Raw genomic sequence first — 15,488 nt, 5'->3', positions numbered from 1 at the left:
ATTTTTTAGAAGTAAACAATTTCTCAAAAAGCGTGTATAAACTAAAAGAACCACTTATTATAGAACGGAGAGAGTAGCAACTATTGGTTGATGAAAGGAAAAATCGACAGCATATTCAATTGAGACAAGCGATTAATAGACAATGATAAAATCAATGGAATTTAAGTTATGCATAATATTCAACATTATTTGACTAGCTATAGACAAATGGCAGAACTTTTGTATAATTGGGAATCTAGGTACAGTGATATAAGTCAAGGTTACCTGATGGGAAGGATTGAAAAAATTACCTTAGCTTAAAGTGAAGAAAAATATAATGCTATGTTTGATTAGAGGGATCAGAAAAAATAATTTCTAAACGTTTGGTTGATTATATAAAAATAATAATCGCATAAGTATATATGTAGCGCTTGGTTGAAGATATTAAGTAATTTTACATTAAATTACTAGGGATATAATACAAAAGACATCAAAAAAAAGGAAAAAAATGCAAGACCTAGGGTGTGTTTCGTATGAGGAAAAAATTTCTTTTTGAAAAATAAGTGGTTTTCGTATTTATATCCTTGTGTTTGTTAAGTAAAAGAAAATATATTGTGCCAAGAGCATTTAAATACAAAATTTTAGTTTTTGTGGACTGTTACTTTTTACATCGTTTGACCATCTAAAAGATATTTACAGATAAATCTCCTTAAAATGTGAAATTTGAAATCTTGAAAATAAGATACGTCATGAATTACTTATTACAACATGTAAAAATGACTTGATAATGTAAATATGCACTGACGATATATAATTATATTCTACTTAAATAAACTCACAAATATAGCTTTAATCAAACACTATAAAGGTGGAGTTTGGGTGATGAGGGTGCTTGCACCATTTAATTTTTCAAATATTAAACCATAATCAAATTAAACGACTCAATACTCCCACCAAACTTTAACAAATCCAACTGAGCTGTTACCTCAAATTTTATACACTTTCCAAATGTTATTGCCACGCTTTAAAGACTAAAAATATAGTTATTAATCAAGAGAATGAATACTCAGAGATTTCAAAATTAACAAGTTGTAGTAAAAAAAGAAAATGAATTTGTCGGCAGAAAGTGGACCATATTAGAAAATCAGTTCCACTGTCTTTTTCAATAACCCCACATGCATGCACAATAACATTATAGTAAAAGAAAACTTATATGATTAATAATAACTTTTAAGTAATATTTAAACTTTTGAAATTATTATTACATTTTCCCAAAATCCCCTAATAATTGTTATGTCACATCGACCATACAACATCATATATGATATGAATTGAAAGGAATATTTTGTTTCGATTTTTCAAAAATTAAAAATTAGCACCTCAAGACTCGACTAATAATTCTGACATGATACCAAATGATTTCTTTATCATGCACCTTTTACAATGTTGTGTTTGTCACCTTGTGAATAGCATATATTCACCAACAAAGGCTGCAGATAGTTGTTAACTATTCATCCGTCCTAGATTAGAGGTATGGAATTCGAACTCTAAAAATAAACTCTTCCTTAATAGGCAATATGTTGCCTCAAAATTGTGACTTCCCAATTTCAACAGAGATTAATCAGGTCCCAACTCCCAAGATAGTTACTAGAGTCTAGGGAGAAAAAAATGAGAGAATATATTCCGATCACACTTTCATTCAGGATCTGATACTCGCATTAACATCGATTAAATTTGAATTCGTCGCGAAAATTTTCATATTGGAGATTCGAATTCCACTCAGGAAGTCCAACACTAAAAGTAAAAATAGTTACCAGAGTTTAGGGAGAACAAAAAACGAGAGCATATATTCCAATCTTTTACGCTTAATAATTTTTTTTTTTCTGCTTGATTCACACATTGAAACCGATTAAAGCGTCGGAAAATTCCTCAATGGAGATTCAGATTCATACCAGGAAATCGCACATTAAAGGCAAAATGCTTCCTAACACTATGACAACTTCATATCCAAAACTCAAACTGAAACTTCTAATGAAGAATGATACTGACAATAGTTATCACTTCACCGTAACCTATTTTTGTTTATACTACCTACCTCCACCTAGCCCCCATCGCCTACCCCACCTACCACCAACCGCTCGATTCAAACCCCCCACGCCTACCCCCACCCCCACCCAATCCCACCACACACACAGAGCCCCCGCCTACTCCCCACCACCCAAAGTTGCACTCTGAATTAAACAGTCTAATACTATTTTGCTTTGAATATATGCAAATGGTCTTAAAATGACATTTCCCGTTACAACAAATAATCTTTCTGTTTAAGACCTTAACACATTATACCTTCTATACCTTTCTGTCATTCAAATCATTTTGTTCCAATGACTACCAATAGCTCAATAATAGTAGCTATAATTCCATGGCCCGACCATGGCCATTTGAATCTACTCTTTCATATTGCTAACTTCATATTTTCACACAATATCCCTCTACACTTCATTTCTCTCACTAATAAAAGCCAAGAACTAAAAAGTCACACTCAAAATTCGCTCAACTCGTCAAATATACACTTCAATGACCTCTTAACACCTTTTATAACCCAAAATTCACAACCCCAAGACGTGTTGCTGATGAGTATGCATTTTTTGAGTTCTTGGATAATAGGCGAAGATATATTCCTTATAAATTTGAATGAGAATATATTCCGGATCAATAAAAACACACCAATGCATGCCCAGCCCGCCTCCACACTATCGACCCACCCGCATACCTTCACCACACCCCACCTACCCCATCCCCTACCCCACCTACCACTAATTGCCCTACCCACACCCCCACCTACACCCACTCCCCCCCAACCCCACACCTCGCCTACTCCCCACCACCAGAATTTTCGCTCCGAATTTAAAAATCTCACAGTTATTTGCTTTAAATATATATATACAGATGCTAAATGCTTTTAAAATGACATTTTTCGACTGACATACTAAACACAAAAAATGAGAGAAAAATCGCTTATTCTCCAAGAAAACATTTTCCATTATACTAAACACACCCTGCCTTAACATATTATACCTTCTATACATTTCTCTCATTTTGTTCCAATGGCTACCAATGCAATAGTAGCTATAATTCCATGGCCAGAACATGGCCATCTCAGTCAACTCTTCCGTATTGCTAACTTCATATCTTCACACAACATCCCTTTACACTTCATTTCTCTCACTAATAAAAATCAAGAACTAAAAAATCGCGCTCAAAATTCACTCAACTCGTCAAAAATACACTTCAGTGACCTCTTAACACCTTCTATAACCCAAAATTCACTACCCAAAGACGTAAATTTCGCTGATGAATATCATTTTTAGAGTTCTTGGACAACAGGAGAGTATTTTCCTTAAAAATTTAAAGAAAAACATTTTTCATAAAAATTTGAACAAAAACATTTTCCAGATCAATAAAACACACTAATGCATCCCTCACCCACCCCCGCACTATCCACCCACCAGCATACCTCCACCCCACAACCCACCCGCCCACCCTGAGCCACCTACCACCCTACACCCATTCCCCACCTACACCCCCACCCCACCCCATCCAATAACCCCAATTGCTTGCAACCCCCCTCCCTCCCCAACCCACACATAGACCTCGCTTACTCGCCACCATCAAAAGTTACATTTCGAATTCAAAAATCTCATGGTGTTTTGCTTTGACTTATTTTTTCGAGGAAAACATTTCGCGTGTACCAAAATAATCTCTCTATTTAAGACCTTAACACATCATAACTTCTATACAATTCTCTCATTCAAGTCATTTTATTCCAATGACTGCCCATTCATCAAACAACCAAATAATTGTAGCTATAATTCCATGGCCAGAACATGGTCATCTCAATCAACTCTTCCATATTGCTAACTTCATATCTTCACACAACATCCCTTTACACTTCATTTCTCTCACTAATAAAAACCAAGAACTAAAAAATCGCGCTCAAAATTCACTCAACTCGTCCAAAATACACTTCAATGACCTCTTAACACCTTCTATAACCCAAAATTCACAACCCCAAAACGTAAATTTTGCTGATGAGTACGCGTTTTTGGAGTTTTTGGATAAATTGGGGGACCCCATTTGCAAAATATGCGTTGAAATCGCGAAAAAGGCGAAAAAATTGGTTGTTGTTTTTGATTCTTTAATGACTGATGTTATAAAAGATGTTTATTTGATATCGAATGTTGAGTGTTATTCATTTCATGCTATTTCGGGTTTTACTATGTATTCTACTTTTAGACAGGTTGTTGATGATCAAGATCATGATGAAGTTGCACGTCAAGTGTTCGATGAAATGCCTCAAAGGGAAAATTGTATAGAAAAGGGTGTTTTTGATCATGATGAAGTTGCACGCAAAGTGTTCGATGAAATGCCTCAAAGGGAAAACTGTCCTGGACCGGGTATTTTTGATCGTGACAAAGTTGCACGCCAAGTGTTCGATGAATTGCCTCAAGTGGAGGATTGTTTTGGACCGGATATTTTTGAGTTTGTGAAAAAGGAACGCGAATGTAATCTTAATACTGGAGAGTTTATGAATTCTTGTAGGGAATTGGAAGGGAAGTACTTGGATGTACTTGCTAGTGTTAGGAAGAAGCCATTGTTTGCTCTTGGTCCATTTCATATGTTGCAAGAATTTTCACCCGAGTCGTCGAGCAATGGGTATCGTCATGAATGTTTGGAGTTTCTTGATAAGCAAGATGCTAATTCGGTGATGTTTGTTTCGTTTGGAACGACTACTACATTGTCACAAGAGCAAGTGAATGAGCTCGCGCTCGGTTTGGAAAAGAGCAACCATAAGTTTATATGGGTGCTAAGAGAAGCGGATAAAAAGATGGATACTGAGGAATGCGAAGGGAGGAAAGATGGGAACTTTGAATTGCCGGAAGGGTTTGAAGAAAGAGTGGAAGGAAGAGGAATGGTGGTGAGAAATTGGGTACCCCAATTGGAAATCTTGGGACATAAATCTACGGGCGGGTTCTTGAGTCACTGCGGATGGAATTCTTGTATGGAGAGCATTAGCATGGGAGTTCCTATAGCAACTTGGCCGATTCATGTGGACCAACCGTATAACGCCGTTTTTGTAACCAACGTGCTGAAGATTGGAATCCCGGTTAAAAGTTGGGCTCGTAGGGAAGAATTGGTAACTGCAATGGCTGTTGAGAAAGCTGTCAAGAGTTTGATGGGTACGCTGGAAGGAGAAGAAATGCGACAGAGGGCAATAGAATTGAGCAATAAGATCAAGAACTCTGTTAGCCATGGAGGACTTGCACATAAGGAAAGGGAATCTTTCATTTCTTGTATTACCAAATAAAATTTCACTTAATGACATCAATAATTAGTACTATCAAGTATGTCATGTAAGACTTTTTTCAAGTGCCATATTTCTATTAAATTTAATGCATACCAGATTTCTGTCTTGTTAGTTTGTAATATGATAACAATCCATAATATCAAAGTGGCTAGTGTTTTATTAAATGAAAAAGATAAGAGACAAAGGTGAGGCAGGGCATTCAACCTAACCTCATTAACTCTAAAATAAAAGAAGCATTGTCCTCTTTACATAAATATACAGGGAAGAGATAATCTAGTAATGGCAGCGAAATTTTTGGAGAGCTTGAGCTTTCCAAAAGATATAAAAGATCACGTCTTGATGACTTCCTTACGAGCTAGGTTGCTCAAACTCTCAAAAAATGCCACTGTACCCATATCGTATCCTCCAAAATGCATTATTTTTGAAGGATCCGACACACACTAGGCTGCATTTTTGGGGAGTCCGAATAACATAACAACTTATCTGGTAATATAGGAGATGAAAGATTCCATTTCCTTGTGTGCAACTCCTCCATGGCTAACAGAGTTCTTGATCTTATTGCTAAAATCCACTGCCCTCTGCCTCATCTCTTCACCTTCTGTCGAACCCATCAAAGTCTTGACAGCTTTTTCAACAACAGCTGCTGTCACCAATTCTTCTCGTTGAGCCCAACTCCACACAGAGATTCCAATTTTCAGCACATTGGTTATTAAAACAGCATTATATGGCTGGTCAGCATTGTTAGGCCAAGCTGCTATAGGCACCCCCATACTAATGCTCTCTAAACAAGAATTCCATCCACAGTGACTCAAGAACCCGCCAATAGATTTATGCCCCAAGATTTCCAATTGGGGCACCCAATTTCTCACCACCATTCCTCTTCCTTCAACTCTTTCTTGAAACCCGGCGGGCAATTCAAAGTTCCAATCTTTCCTTTCAAATTTCTCAGTGTCCGTCTTTTTATCTGCTCCTCTTAGTACCCAAATGAACTTGTGGTTGCTTTGTCCTAAGCCAAGCGCGAGCTCATTGACTTGCTCTTGCGAAAATTTAGTGTTTGTCCCAAACGAAACGAATATTACCGAGTTAACATCTTGCTCGTCGAGGAATGCTAGGCATTCATGACGAGTCGTGCTGCTTCTTGAGTGGTGTGATTCTAGCAGCAGCATCTGAAGCGGACCAATAGCCCACAAGGGTTTCTTGTGTGTGCTTTCATTTGCAAGTAAATCTAGGTACTTACCTTCCACTTCTCTGGAGGAATTGATGAATTCTCCAGAGTTGAGCTTCCATTCACGTTCCATTTTAACAAACAATGTCATATGCGGTCCAAAACAACTCTCCACCGTTGGAAACTTGTCTTGCAGTTGCTGAATCATTTTGTCATGATCATCGTCAACTATGTCAATACATTGTCGGAACAAAGAATATCTGGTAAAAGCTGGGATGGAGTGGAAGATATAAGACTCGACATTTGGGAATGAAAGCACATCCCCAATAGAAGTCCTCATTGGATTATCATGAATTATGACCAATCTCTTTGCATTGGTGGAGAGATCAACGCATGTTCGATGAATTGGCTCGGTAAGTTTTTTCAGCAGAACTACAATTGAGGGTAGATCGTTATCAGCATCTCTGGTACCTTCTGTTTTAGAAGGTAGCGGAAGGTCATCAAAATGAATGTTGGAGACTTCGAGACCATCTTGGACACGCTGCTTGAAATTTTGGCTTTGATCAGCAAGGCAGAGTAAGTGTGCTGGTATGTTGTGGGAGGCGATGAAGCGAGCAATAATGAAGAGTTGGTTGAGATGGCTATACTCAGGAAATGGCACCAAGGCCACAATCACTTCATTAAGGTGAACAACATTGCCTGATGAGTTGGTAGCCATTGGAACAAAAGGAGAAGAACTGAGTTGAGAACTGAATGACTTGCAATGAGCTTAGGGTTGAATGAGGTAAAATACTATTCCCTCTTATAAGCACAGAAATATAAGACATGTTTAAACCACAAGTTCTAAAAGGACATCCGGGATGAGCCCAAAGTCAGTCTACTTTTCTTGAACTTTGTGTCGAGTTAAGCACCATCGCATAATGAGAGGAAGTAATTGCTTAATAAGTTCAAGTGCCAAGTTTCCTTTAAATTTAATGCATACCAAACTTCTGTGTTGTTAGTAATATGCATGTAAAGAACACAAAAGTACGTGCCACTCTCTTGACAAACGTAGACTATAATTAATGCATAGGCATTTACCGAGGTAAAAGGGGAAGGGGGAAGCATGCATTTCTCATAAACCAAGAAAGAAACCTGTTAAGAAAACAAATAGGCCAGATGTCTGGCATTTATTTGTCTGATGCATGAGAGGAAATTTTTATTCATAGAACCAAGAACTATGTTGCTAGGGCTCTTTGTGTCAGATCCTCGAAAAGCTATGCATTTTTTAACAACCCGACACGTATGTGGTAGCATTTTTGGAGGGTCTAAGCAACCTTGACCAACAATACATCCCAGATGATGTTTCCTCTCCCTTTCTACTTGATAATGGTGATGTTCGATCCAGTTTATGCGCACTTCAACTAATTTATTGAGTACTTGCTATATCGCACCAATACAAATACTCGGTAACTCTGGCCTAAAGAGAACTCGGTCTTCTCCAAAAATTCTGCAACACTCGTGTCGGATCCTCCAAAAATGCACTATTTTTGGAGGATCTGATATGCACCTGTTGACATCTTTGAAGAGTCAGAGCAACGTGGCCAATAGGATAAACAAAAATATTAACCCAACTATCTCCAACTTCATTAGCAATCAAAGCAAGAGGAGATCATTGATGTTAGTATAAGGGATCAACCAGATCTATGCTCTAAGCATATTGATATTAGTATGAGGAATCCGCCAAGGGAAGCAACAAGTTACAAGTTACCACTACTAGAAAATAATCACGAAATCAAATTGCTATAAGGTAACTACTTATATAAATAACCCTCCATACACCTCAAGGTTACAAGGTGACTAGTCTTCTATTTAACAACAAAGATAAGAGAGAAAAAGTAAAGCAGAAAATGTTACCATTGTCCAAAAAAAAAAATGTAAGGCAGAAACATCAGACCTAATTTCACCAAGTCAAAAAATGAAGGAAGCGCTATCGTGATGGCTTTCCAGTTTTTTCTTCTTAACAAGACACCCCCTATGAAGTTATTTTATAATATAGGATATGAAAGATTCCCTTTGCCTCATTTCTTCATCATCTGTTGTACCCATCAATGTCTTGACAGCTTTCCCAATGGTTGATGCTGTTACCAATTCCTCCCGGCGACCCCAACTCTTGACAGAGATTCCAATCTTCAACAAGTTGGTTACAAAAATAGCATTAAATAGCTCATCAAAACTAATTGGCCAAGTTTATAGAGGCACTGCCATGCTAATGCTCTCGATACAAGAATTCCACCCACAATGACTCAAAAACGCGCCTGTAGATGGGTGCCCCAAGATTTCCAATTGTGCGGCCCAATTTCTCACCACCATTCCTCTTCCTTCCACTCTCTCTTCAAATCCTTCTGGTAATTCAATCTTCCCATCTTTCTCTTCAAGTTTCTCCGCATCATCACCTTTTCTTAGTACCCAAATAAATCTATAGTTGCTTTGTTCGAAACCAAGTGCGAGCTCATCGACTTGCTCTTGTGATAATGTAGTGGTCGATTCAAAAGAGACGAATATTACTGAATCAATGTCTTACTTGTCTAGAAATTCTAGGCATTCAAGACGAGTTCCGTTGCTAGAGTTGTGTGATTCTAGCAGCATATGAAGTGGACCAACAGCAAACAACGGCTTGCTTTTGCATTGGCTAGTAAATCTAGGTACTTACCTTCTAGTTCTCTGCAGGAGTTCATGATTTCTCCGGAGTTGAGCTTCCATTCATGTTTCATTCTAAAAACACTGCCAAATTATGTCCATCCATACTCTCCAATGAAGGAAAGTCATCCTGCATTTGCAGAACCATTTTGTCATGATCTTTATCAGCTACGGCAGGAATACTTTGTCGAAGCACCGAATATCTGGTAATAGCTGAAATGGCGTGGAACATATAAGACCCCACGTTTGGGATCAATGAAAGGACACCCCTCATATGATCCTTCGTTATATTGTCATGAATTATGACCAATCTGTTTGCATTTGTAGAGAGTTCAAGACATGTTTTACAAATGGGCTAGCCGAGTTTTTGCATCAACATTACACTCAAAGGCAGACCATCCCTTGCATGTTCTGTTTCTGCCGGAGAAGAAGGTAGAAAAAGGTCATGGAAATGGATGTTTGAGGCCCATTGACCACCTTAGGCGCGCAACTTAAGATTTTTGCTTTGATCAGCAAGACAGAGGAAGTGTACTGGTATTTTATGGGAGGCGATGAAGCGAGCAAGAACAAAGAGTTGATTGAGATGGCTATACTCGGGAAATGGCACCATAGCCACAATCACTTCATTAAGGTGAACAACCTTGTCTGATGAGTTGGTAGCCATTGGAACAAGAGGAGAAAACTTGAGAAAAATGAATAAGGTACAATGAGTTTTGAGACTTAAACTATGGAAAATACTTGTCTCATACTCCTATATTGTTCATATGCATTTAAATATTAAACCCAAATGCATGTGTTACTCAACATGCATGTGATATGCAAATCTGGGAAATCAAAAGTATATCTGTAATTCATTATAATAGTGCAACATTGAGTTTCGTTATGCTCGACTCCTGTGCCTTGTCCTGAATGAAGGTTTTATTATCTGATGATGCTAAGTTAAAAACTGACTTATTCTGAAAATTTAAGTGTCACACAACCCAAGATTTTGGGTTTTTACATTATTCTTGTGCTTTAATCTTTCATTGACTGATTCTTACTTGATGCTCTTCATCTAGTCTCAATATTAATAAATGCAGATCTGTATGACCATACAATCAGATCCAAAAATCAAACACCTTCCTCCCCTATGAAGTTATTCGAATATACGGGATATGAAAGATTCCATTTTCTTGCGTGCAAGTCCTCCCCGGCTGACGGAGCTTTTGATCTTTTTGCTCAACTCCGCCGCCCTTTGCCTCATTTCTTCACCTTCTGTTGTGCCCATCAAAGTCTTCACAGCCTTCTCAATGGTTGATGCTGTCACCAATTCCTCCCTACGTGCCCAACTCCTGACAGAGGTTCCAATCTTCAGCAAGTTGGTTATAAAAATAGCATTAAATGGCTGATCGTGATTGGTTGGCCAAGCTGCTAGAGGCACACCCATGCTAATGCTCTCAAGACAAGAATTCCATCCACAGTGACTCAAAAACCCGCCTGTAGATGAATGTCCCAAGATTTCCAATTGAGGTACCCAATTTCTCACCACTATTCCTCTTCCTGACACTCTCTCTTCAAATCCATTTTGCAATTCAATCTTCCTATCTTCCTCTTCAAATTTCTCAATTTCCATCTTTTTATCCGCTTCTCGGAGTACCCAAATAAATTTATGGTTGCTCCGTTCTAAACCAAGTGCGATCTCATTGACTTGCTCTTGTGAGAATGTAGTGGTTGTTCCAAACGAGACGAATATTACTGAATTAACGTCTTGCTTGTCGAGAAATTCTAGACATTCATGACGAGTCCTTTTTCTAGAGTCGTGTGATTCTAACAACAGCATATGAAGTGGACCAATAGCCCACCACTGCTTCTTGTCTTTTGTACGTGCAAGTAAGTCTATGTACTTACCTTCGATTTCTCTGCAGGAGTTGATGATTTCTCCGGAATTGAGGTTCCATTCGTGTTCCTTTCTCGCAAAAGCTGCAGCATTCAGTCCACCATAACTCTCCAACAACGGAAACTCATCGTGCATTTGCTGGATCATGTTTTCATGATCATCATCATCAACTAGGTGATCAATACTTTGTCGGAGCAAAGAGTATCTAGCGAAAGCTGAAATCGAGTGGAACATATAAGACTCTACGTTCGATATCAATGAATGGACATCCCTTATATGATCCCTCATTATAGAGTCATGAATTATGACCAATCTCTTCGCATTAGCGGCAAGATCAATACATGTTCTTTGGATAGGCTCAACGAGTTTTCTCAAAAATATAACAATCGGATGCAGACCATCGTCTGCATCTTCTGATTCTTCTATAGGTACAAAAAGGTCATGGAAATGGATGTTAGAGGACCCAAGACCACCTTGGACGCGAAGTTTCAAATCTTGATTCCGATCAGCTAGGCAGAGGAAGTGTACCGGTATGTTATGGGAGGCGATAAAGCGAGCAAGCACAAAGAGCTGATTGAGATGGCTAAAATCAGGAAATGGCACCATTGCTACAATTACTTCATTAAGGTGAACATTATTGTTTAGTGAGTTTGTATCCATTGGAAGAAAAAGAGAAGAACTGATTGGTATAACTTACAATGAGTTTAGATGTTTAACTTATATATAGAAATAAAAGAAGTTTAGCTCCCACTTGTTTGACGCACGTGTTTATAATATAAAGGAAATATGTGATCGACTTAATCCTTACCTACCGGTAATACTTAGACTATGTCCAAGATGCCAGCCGTTTGTACATATTTTCATAAAATCTTAGTTACCAAAACAAAAACAAAAAAACAAAAAAAGTGATATGCAGACCTGGGATCATTTTCTAAGGTGGAGTTTGACTTTCTCTTAAACCAAGATAATAAACGTGTTAAATAAAAAGTAGACTAATAGCATGTTTGGTCAAGCTTCTAGGTAGTCAAATGACTTTTTTTTTTCTTCAAAAAATGTGTAGTTTAGAGAGTTGAGGTGTTTGGTCGAGTTTTTAGGATAAAATAAGTGATTTTGAGTTCTAGCAAAAACTATTTTTTAGCTAAAAAAAAGTAATTTTTTCTCGGAAGCACTTTTGAAAAGCTTGATCAAGCACAAATTATTGTTCTATTATTGACAAGAGTACTTTTCAAATTGGCTCTCAAAAATACTTTTTCGAAAAACACTTCGTTTGTCACTTTTAAAATAAGGAAATTTTAAGAATTGGACCAAACAAGCTATAAGAAACTATTCTCTATTAATTTAAACTTTAGATAAAGTTGCACACAATTCAATGACCTATCAAAGTAGAGAAAGGTGGTGAATTCAAGTCTCCCCAACCCCTGTTGGCAAAAGAAAGAGAGAGAAGAAATTTCAACTTGCTTGACACAAGAAAACTTCATGACAGTTGTTAGTAGCATTTAATTATTCTCACTACTAAAAAGCGCAGAAGAGAAGTACTCAATAGGAAGAACCAACTCCAGACAATCAATGTTGCCTTTATTCAGTTTAGCTTGTGTGCACCTCAACAAATCCACGAGAAACCTGCTATATATCTGCCTTTATTCGGATTAGATTGTTTGCATCTCAACAAATTCCATGAGAAACCTGTTACTTGCTAACAACGCTGTGACCAATTCTCAACCGACTTCATTGACCATAGTGTCACGACCCAACCCCGTAGGCCGTGACTAGTGCCCGATCTGGGCACCCGAACCCATCTATCAAATATTATCTCAAATTCTATCAACTCATTCTAGTATATGGCGGAAGCCGACAAGACTTTATTTCAAATTTAGGTAATTTTCAGAAAATTTCGGCAGAGTTTCCTTTGTTTTACGGACTATCCAATATACCCTGCACGCAGAAAATACCAACAAGAGCCACACAGGGCTAACCAAGCAATATATAAACATATGCGGACCGGCCGCCTCGGCGTATAGGATCGCCCAAACAACATATGCGGACCGGCCGCCTCGGCGTATGGGATCGCCCAAACGACATGTACATACATCCATACAGAAAGACCCTAACCCATAAACATGTCCACAGACCTCTAAACAGACCGACATAATCATATGACGGGACAGGGCCCCGCCGTACCCATGAACGAATATATACAAATGCACTAATAAATATATATACCAAAAGTATAAGCTCCGGAAAGAGAGGAGCATTCCGAATAGCAGAAAGGGTGTCCTAAACAGGTGGATCACCAGGCTGTGCGTCTGTACCTGCGGGCATGAAACGCAGCCCCCGGAGAAGGGGGTCAGTACGAAATATGTACTGAGTATGCAAAGCAGAAGGTACAGAAATAAATCTGAATAATAATCGAATCAGATATATAGAAAATAATACATATCAAAATGTTTATTTCCAAAGTATAAATTATGCATAGGGCACTGGAAAATGTGGTCGCCCGCCTGTCGATGGCGCCACAACACAGCATAACACCAGAAAGTTTCAAATCTCCGAATCCCCGTCACACATCACAACACAGCATAACGCCAAACATAAGTGGAACCCGACCCTCGAGCGAGGAGCACAGTGAACCATAAACACAGCATAACACCGGAATGTATCAAAAAGCGCACGACAACAGAACCGGCCCGGGAACCGGCGAACGATATCATAGTAGGCACGAGCGGAGTAGTGAGGAATCATATGCATAAAATCATTATTATAAATCCGAAGGATAAGTAAAATAGTCATATTCGAAATCGGAATAATAATTATCACTTTTTGATTCAAAGTTGTCGAATTTACATAAAGGGCGTCGCGGGACCCACGGACGAGTATAGACCCGAACTGAGCCCGCCTATGAAAAACATACCCATTATACATCAAGCAAACTCCTATAAAAATTATTGGAGCGATCCGAGCCTCTATGCGAAAAATATGGCATTCAGAGATTACAAAATTCCTTAAAGTGAACATTTTCTATGCGAATTTCGGAAAGCGATTACTTCAAATACATCATGGTTCATATTTCATAAAAACATACATAAGAGTGCCAAAGAATATATATATGGATCATAACATGCTCGGATCTCGAATTTGGAATTCCCTTAAAGCTCTAATCTAGCCTATGTGAAACTAAGGCATGCCAAAAGAAGGAAGGTTGCTTTACATATCTCAAACGCTCTCCAATATGATCCAACTCAAGCTAAGTCCAAACTATGATTCGGGCTGCCCACGATCTAAAAATAAGCCATAAAATGCCAAACATTAGCTAAAAGACTCTTTGGGCATTAAATTCCAATTTCGCCCTTAATTCTACAGAAATTTGGGCAGCATTTCCCCTGTAAATAGGCTACCCCGAGAATTTAACTCGGCCGTATCAATCAACAACAACAACAACCAACCTAACAACATTAATAATCAATCCGAAAGGTAATACAACAATAATAGCTCTCTTTTCCATCATTCATCAACTTTCATAAATTCAATTCGACGACTTACTTTCAAGCCAAAATCGACGCTTATACGCTCACATACTAACCCGAACCCATACCAAAAACATTTCAAGACATTCTAAGCAATTTATACAATTTTTCCAACAATCCATAAATTTTCCCAAGCTACCCGAAACAGCCCCTAACCGAGACAGCCCCCCTAACTTTTTCTTCATTTCCAAATCATGGTTCGTATCTACAATTTACATTCTAACAATGCTATTTTCATCAATACACAATTTACATTAAATGTACAACAACTTCCAAATCAGTCTGCAATATTTACAACATCAATTTGAGTCAATAAACTTTCATTTCCAATATAGAATTCATGGCGACGACGGCTAAACAATAAGTGATACTAATTCAATTCTTGGCACATAAGGTGATCCATTTTCGGCTAACACTACACATATACATATATGGATGATTCTCAATTGGTCTTCACCTTACAATGATCATAATCAACTAACTAGGCATTAATTCATAATTTCAATCACAACACAACAACACCCATTTACACGGCTCAAGCTCCACATACACAACTCACCTCCAACATTTCATATTTCATGATTTTCCTCCATTATAACATACTACAACATGGATATAACCTTCATAACGCAAAAACAAAATCAAATCTTACCTTTTCTTCTTCAACTTTACAATAGCCTAGGGTTTGCAATTGGATACAATGAATGGTTAGATGACCCAAACAACTCTTCCACGCTACTTAGGGACTTCAATATAGTGGGTTAACACCAAGAAATTAATTTTTGAAGGCAAAGAAATGGGGGTTGGTTTTCTTGCTCCTAGCCGTGAGCTCCCCCTTGGTTCTTCCACTTTTTTTTTTTTTTTTTTTTTTTTTGCTAAGTATAGAATGGTGAAGAGATGACT

The 15,488-nt window shown here is 38.1% G+C and overlaps 2 protein-coding genes and 2 pseudogenes across 2 annotated transcripts; 1 reads left to right on the top strand and 3 right to left on the bottom strand.

The window, feature by feature from the left end:
• The first annotated feature begins 3,679 nt into the window (after positions 1-3,679).
• On the top strand, positions 3,680-5,450 carry LOC132636997 (zeatin O-glucosyltransferase-like). Its single transcript, XM_060354119.1, has one exon. The coding sequence runs from the start codon at positions 3,806-3,808 to the stop codon at positions 5,342-5,344; it is 1,539 nt and encodes a 512-aa protein (XP_060210102.1). The 5' UTR covers positions 3,680-3,805; the 3' UTR covers positions 5,345-5,450.
• Positions 5,451-5,602: 152 nt separating this feature from the next.
• On the bottom strand, positions 5,603-7,293 carry LOC132636999 (zeatin O-glucosyltransferase-like). The gene has a single exon (XM_060354121.1). The coding sequence runs from the start codon at positions 7,225-7,227 to the stop codon at positions 5,824-5,826; it is 1,404 nt and encodes a 467-aa protein (XP_060210104.1). The 5' UTR covers positions 7,228-7,293; the 3' UTR covers positions 5,603-5,823.
• An 855-nt stretch (positions 7,294-8,148) lies between these two features.
• On the bottom strand, positions 8,149-9,886 carry LOC132637000 (zeatin O-glucosyltransferase-like; annotated as a pseudogene).
• Positions 9,887-10,005: 119 nt separating this feature from the next.
• Positions 10,006-11,780, bottom strand: LOC132636998 (zeatin O-glucosyltransferase-like; annotated as a pseudogene).
• Positions 11,781-15,488: the final 3,708 nt, after the last annotated feature.

The sequence above is a fragment of the Lycium barbarum genome, chromosome 4 (assembly GCF_019175385.1).
Source record: "Lycium barbarum isolate Lr01 chromosome 4, ASM1917538v2, whole genome shotgun sequence".
Lineage (NCBI taxonomy): Eukaryota > Viridiplantae > Streptophyta > Magnoliopsida > Solanales > Solanaceae > Lycium > Lycium barbarum.
This window is presented reverse-complemented; position numbering and strand designations above follow the sequence as displayed.

Coding starts and splice junctions, on each gene's coding strand:
- LOC132636997 (XM_060354119.1), top strand. CDS start 3,806: ATGACTGCCCATTCATCAAACAACCAAATAATTGTAGCTATAATTCCA.
- LOC132636999 (XM_060354121.1), bottom strand. CDS start 7,227: ATGGCTACCAACTCATCAGGCAATGTTGTTCACCTTAATGAAGTGATT.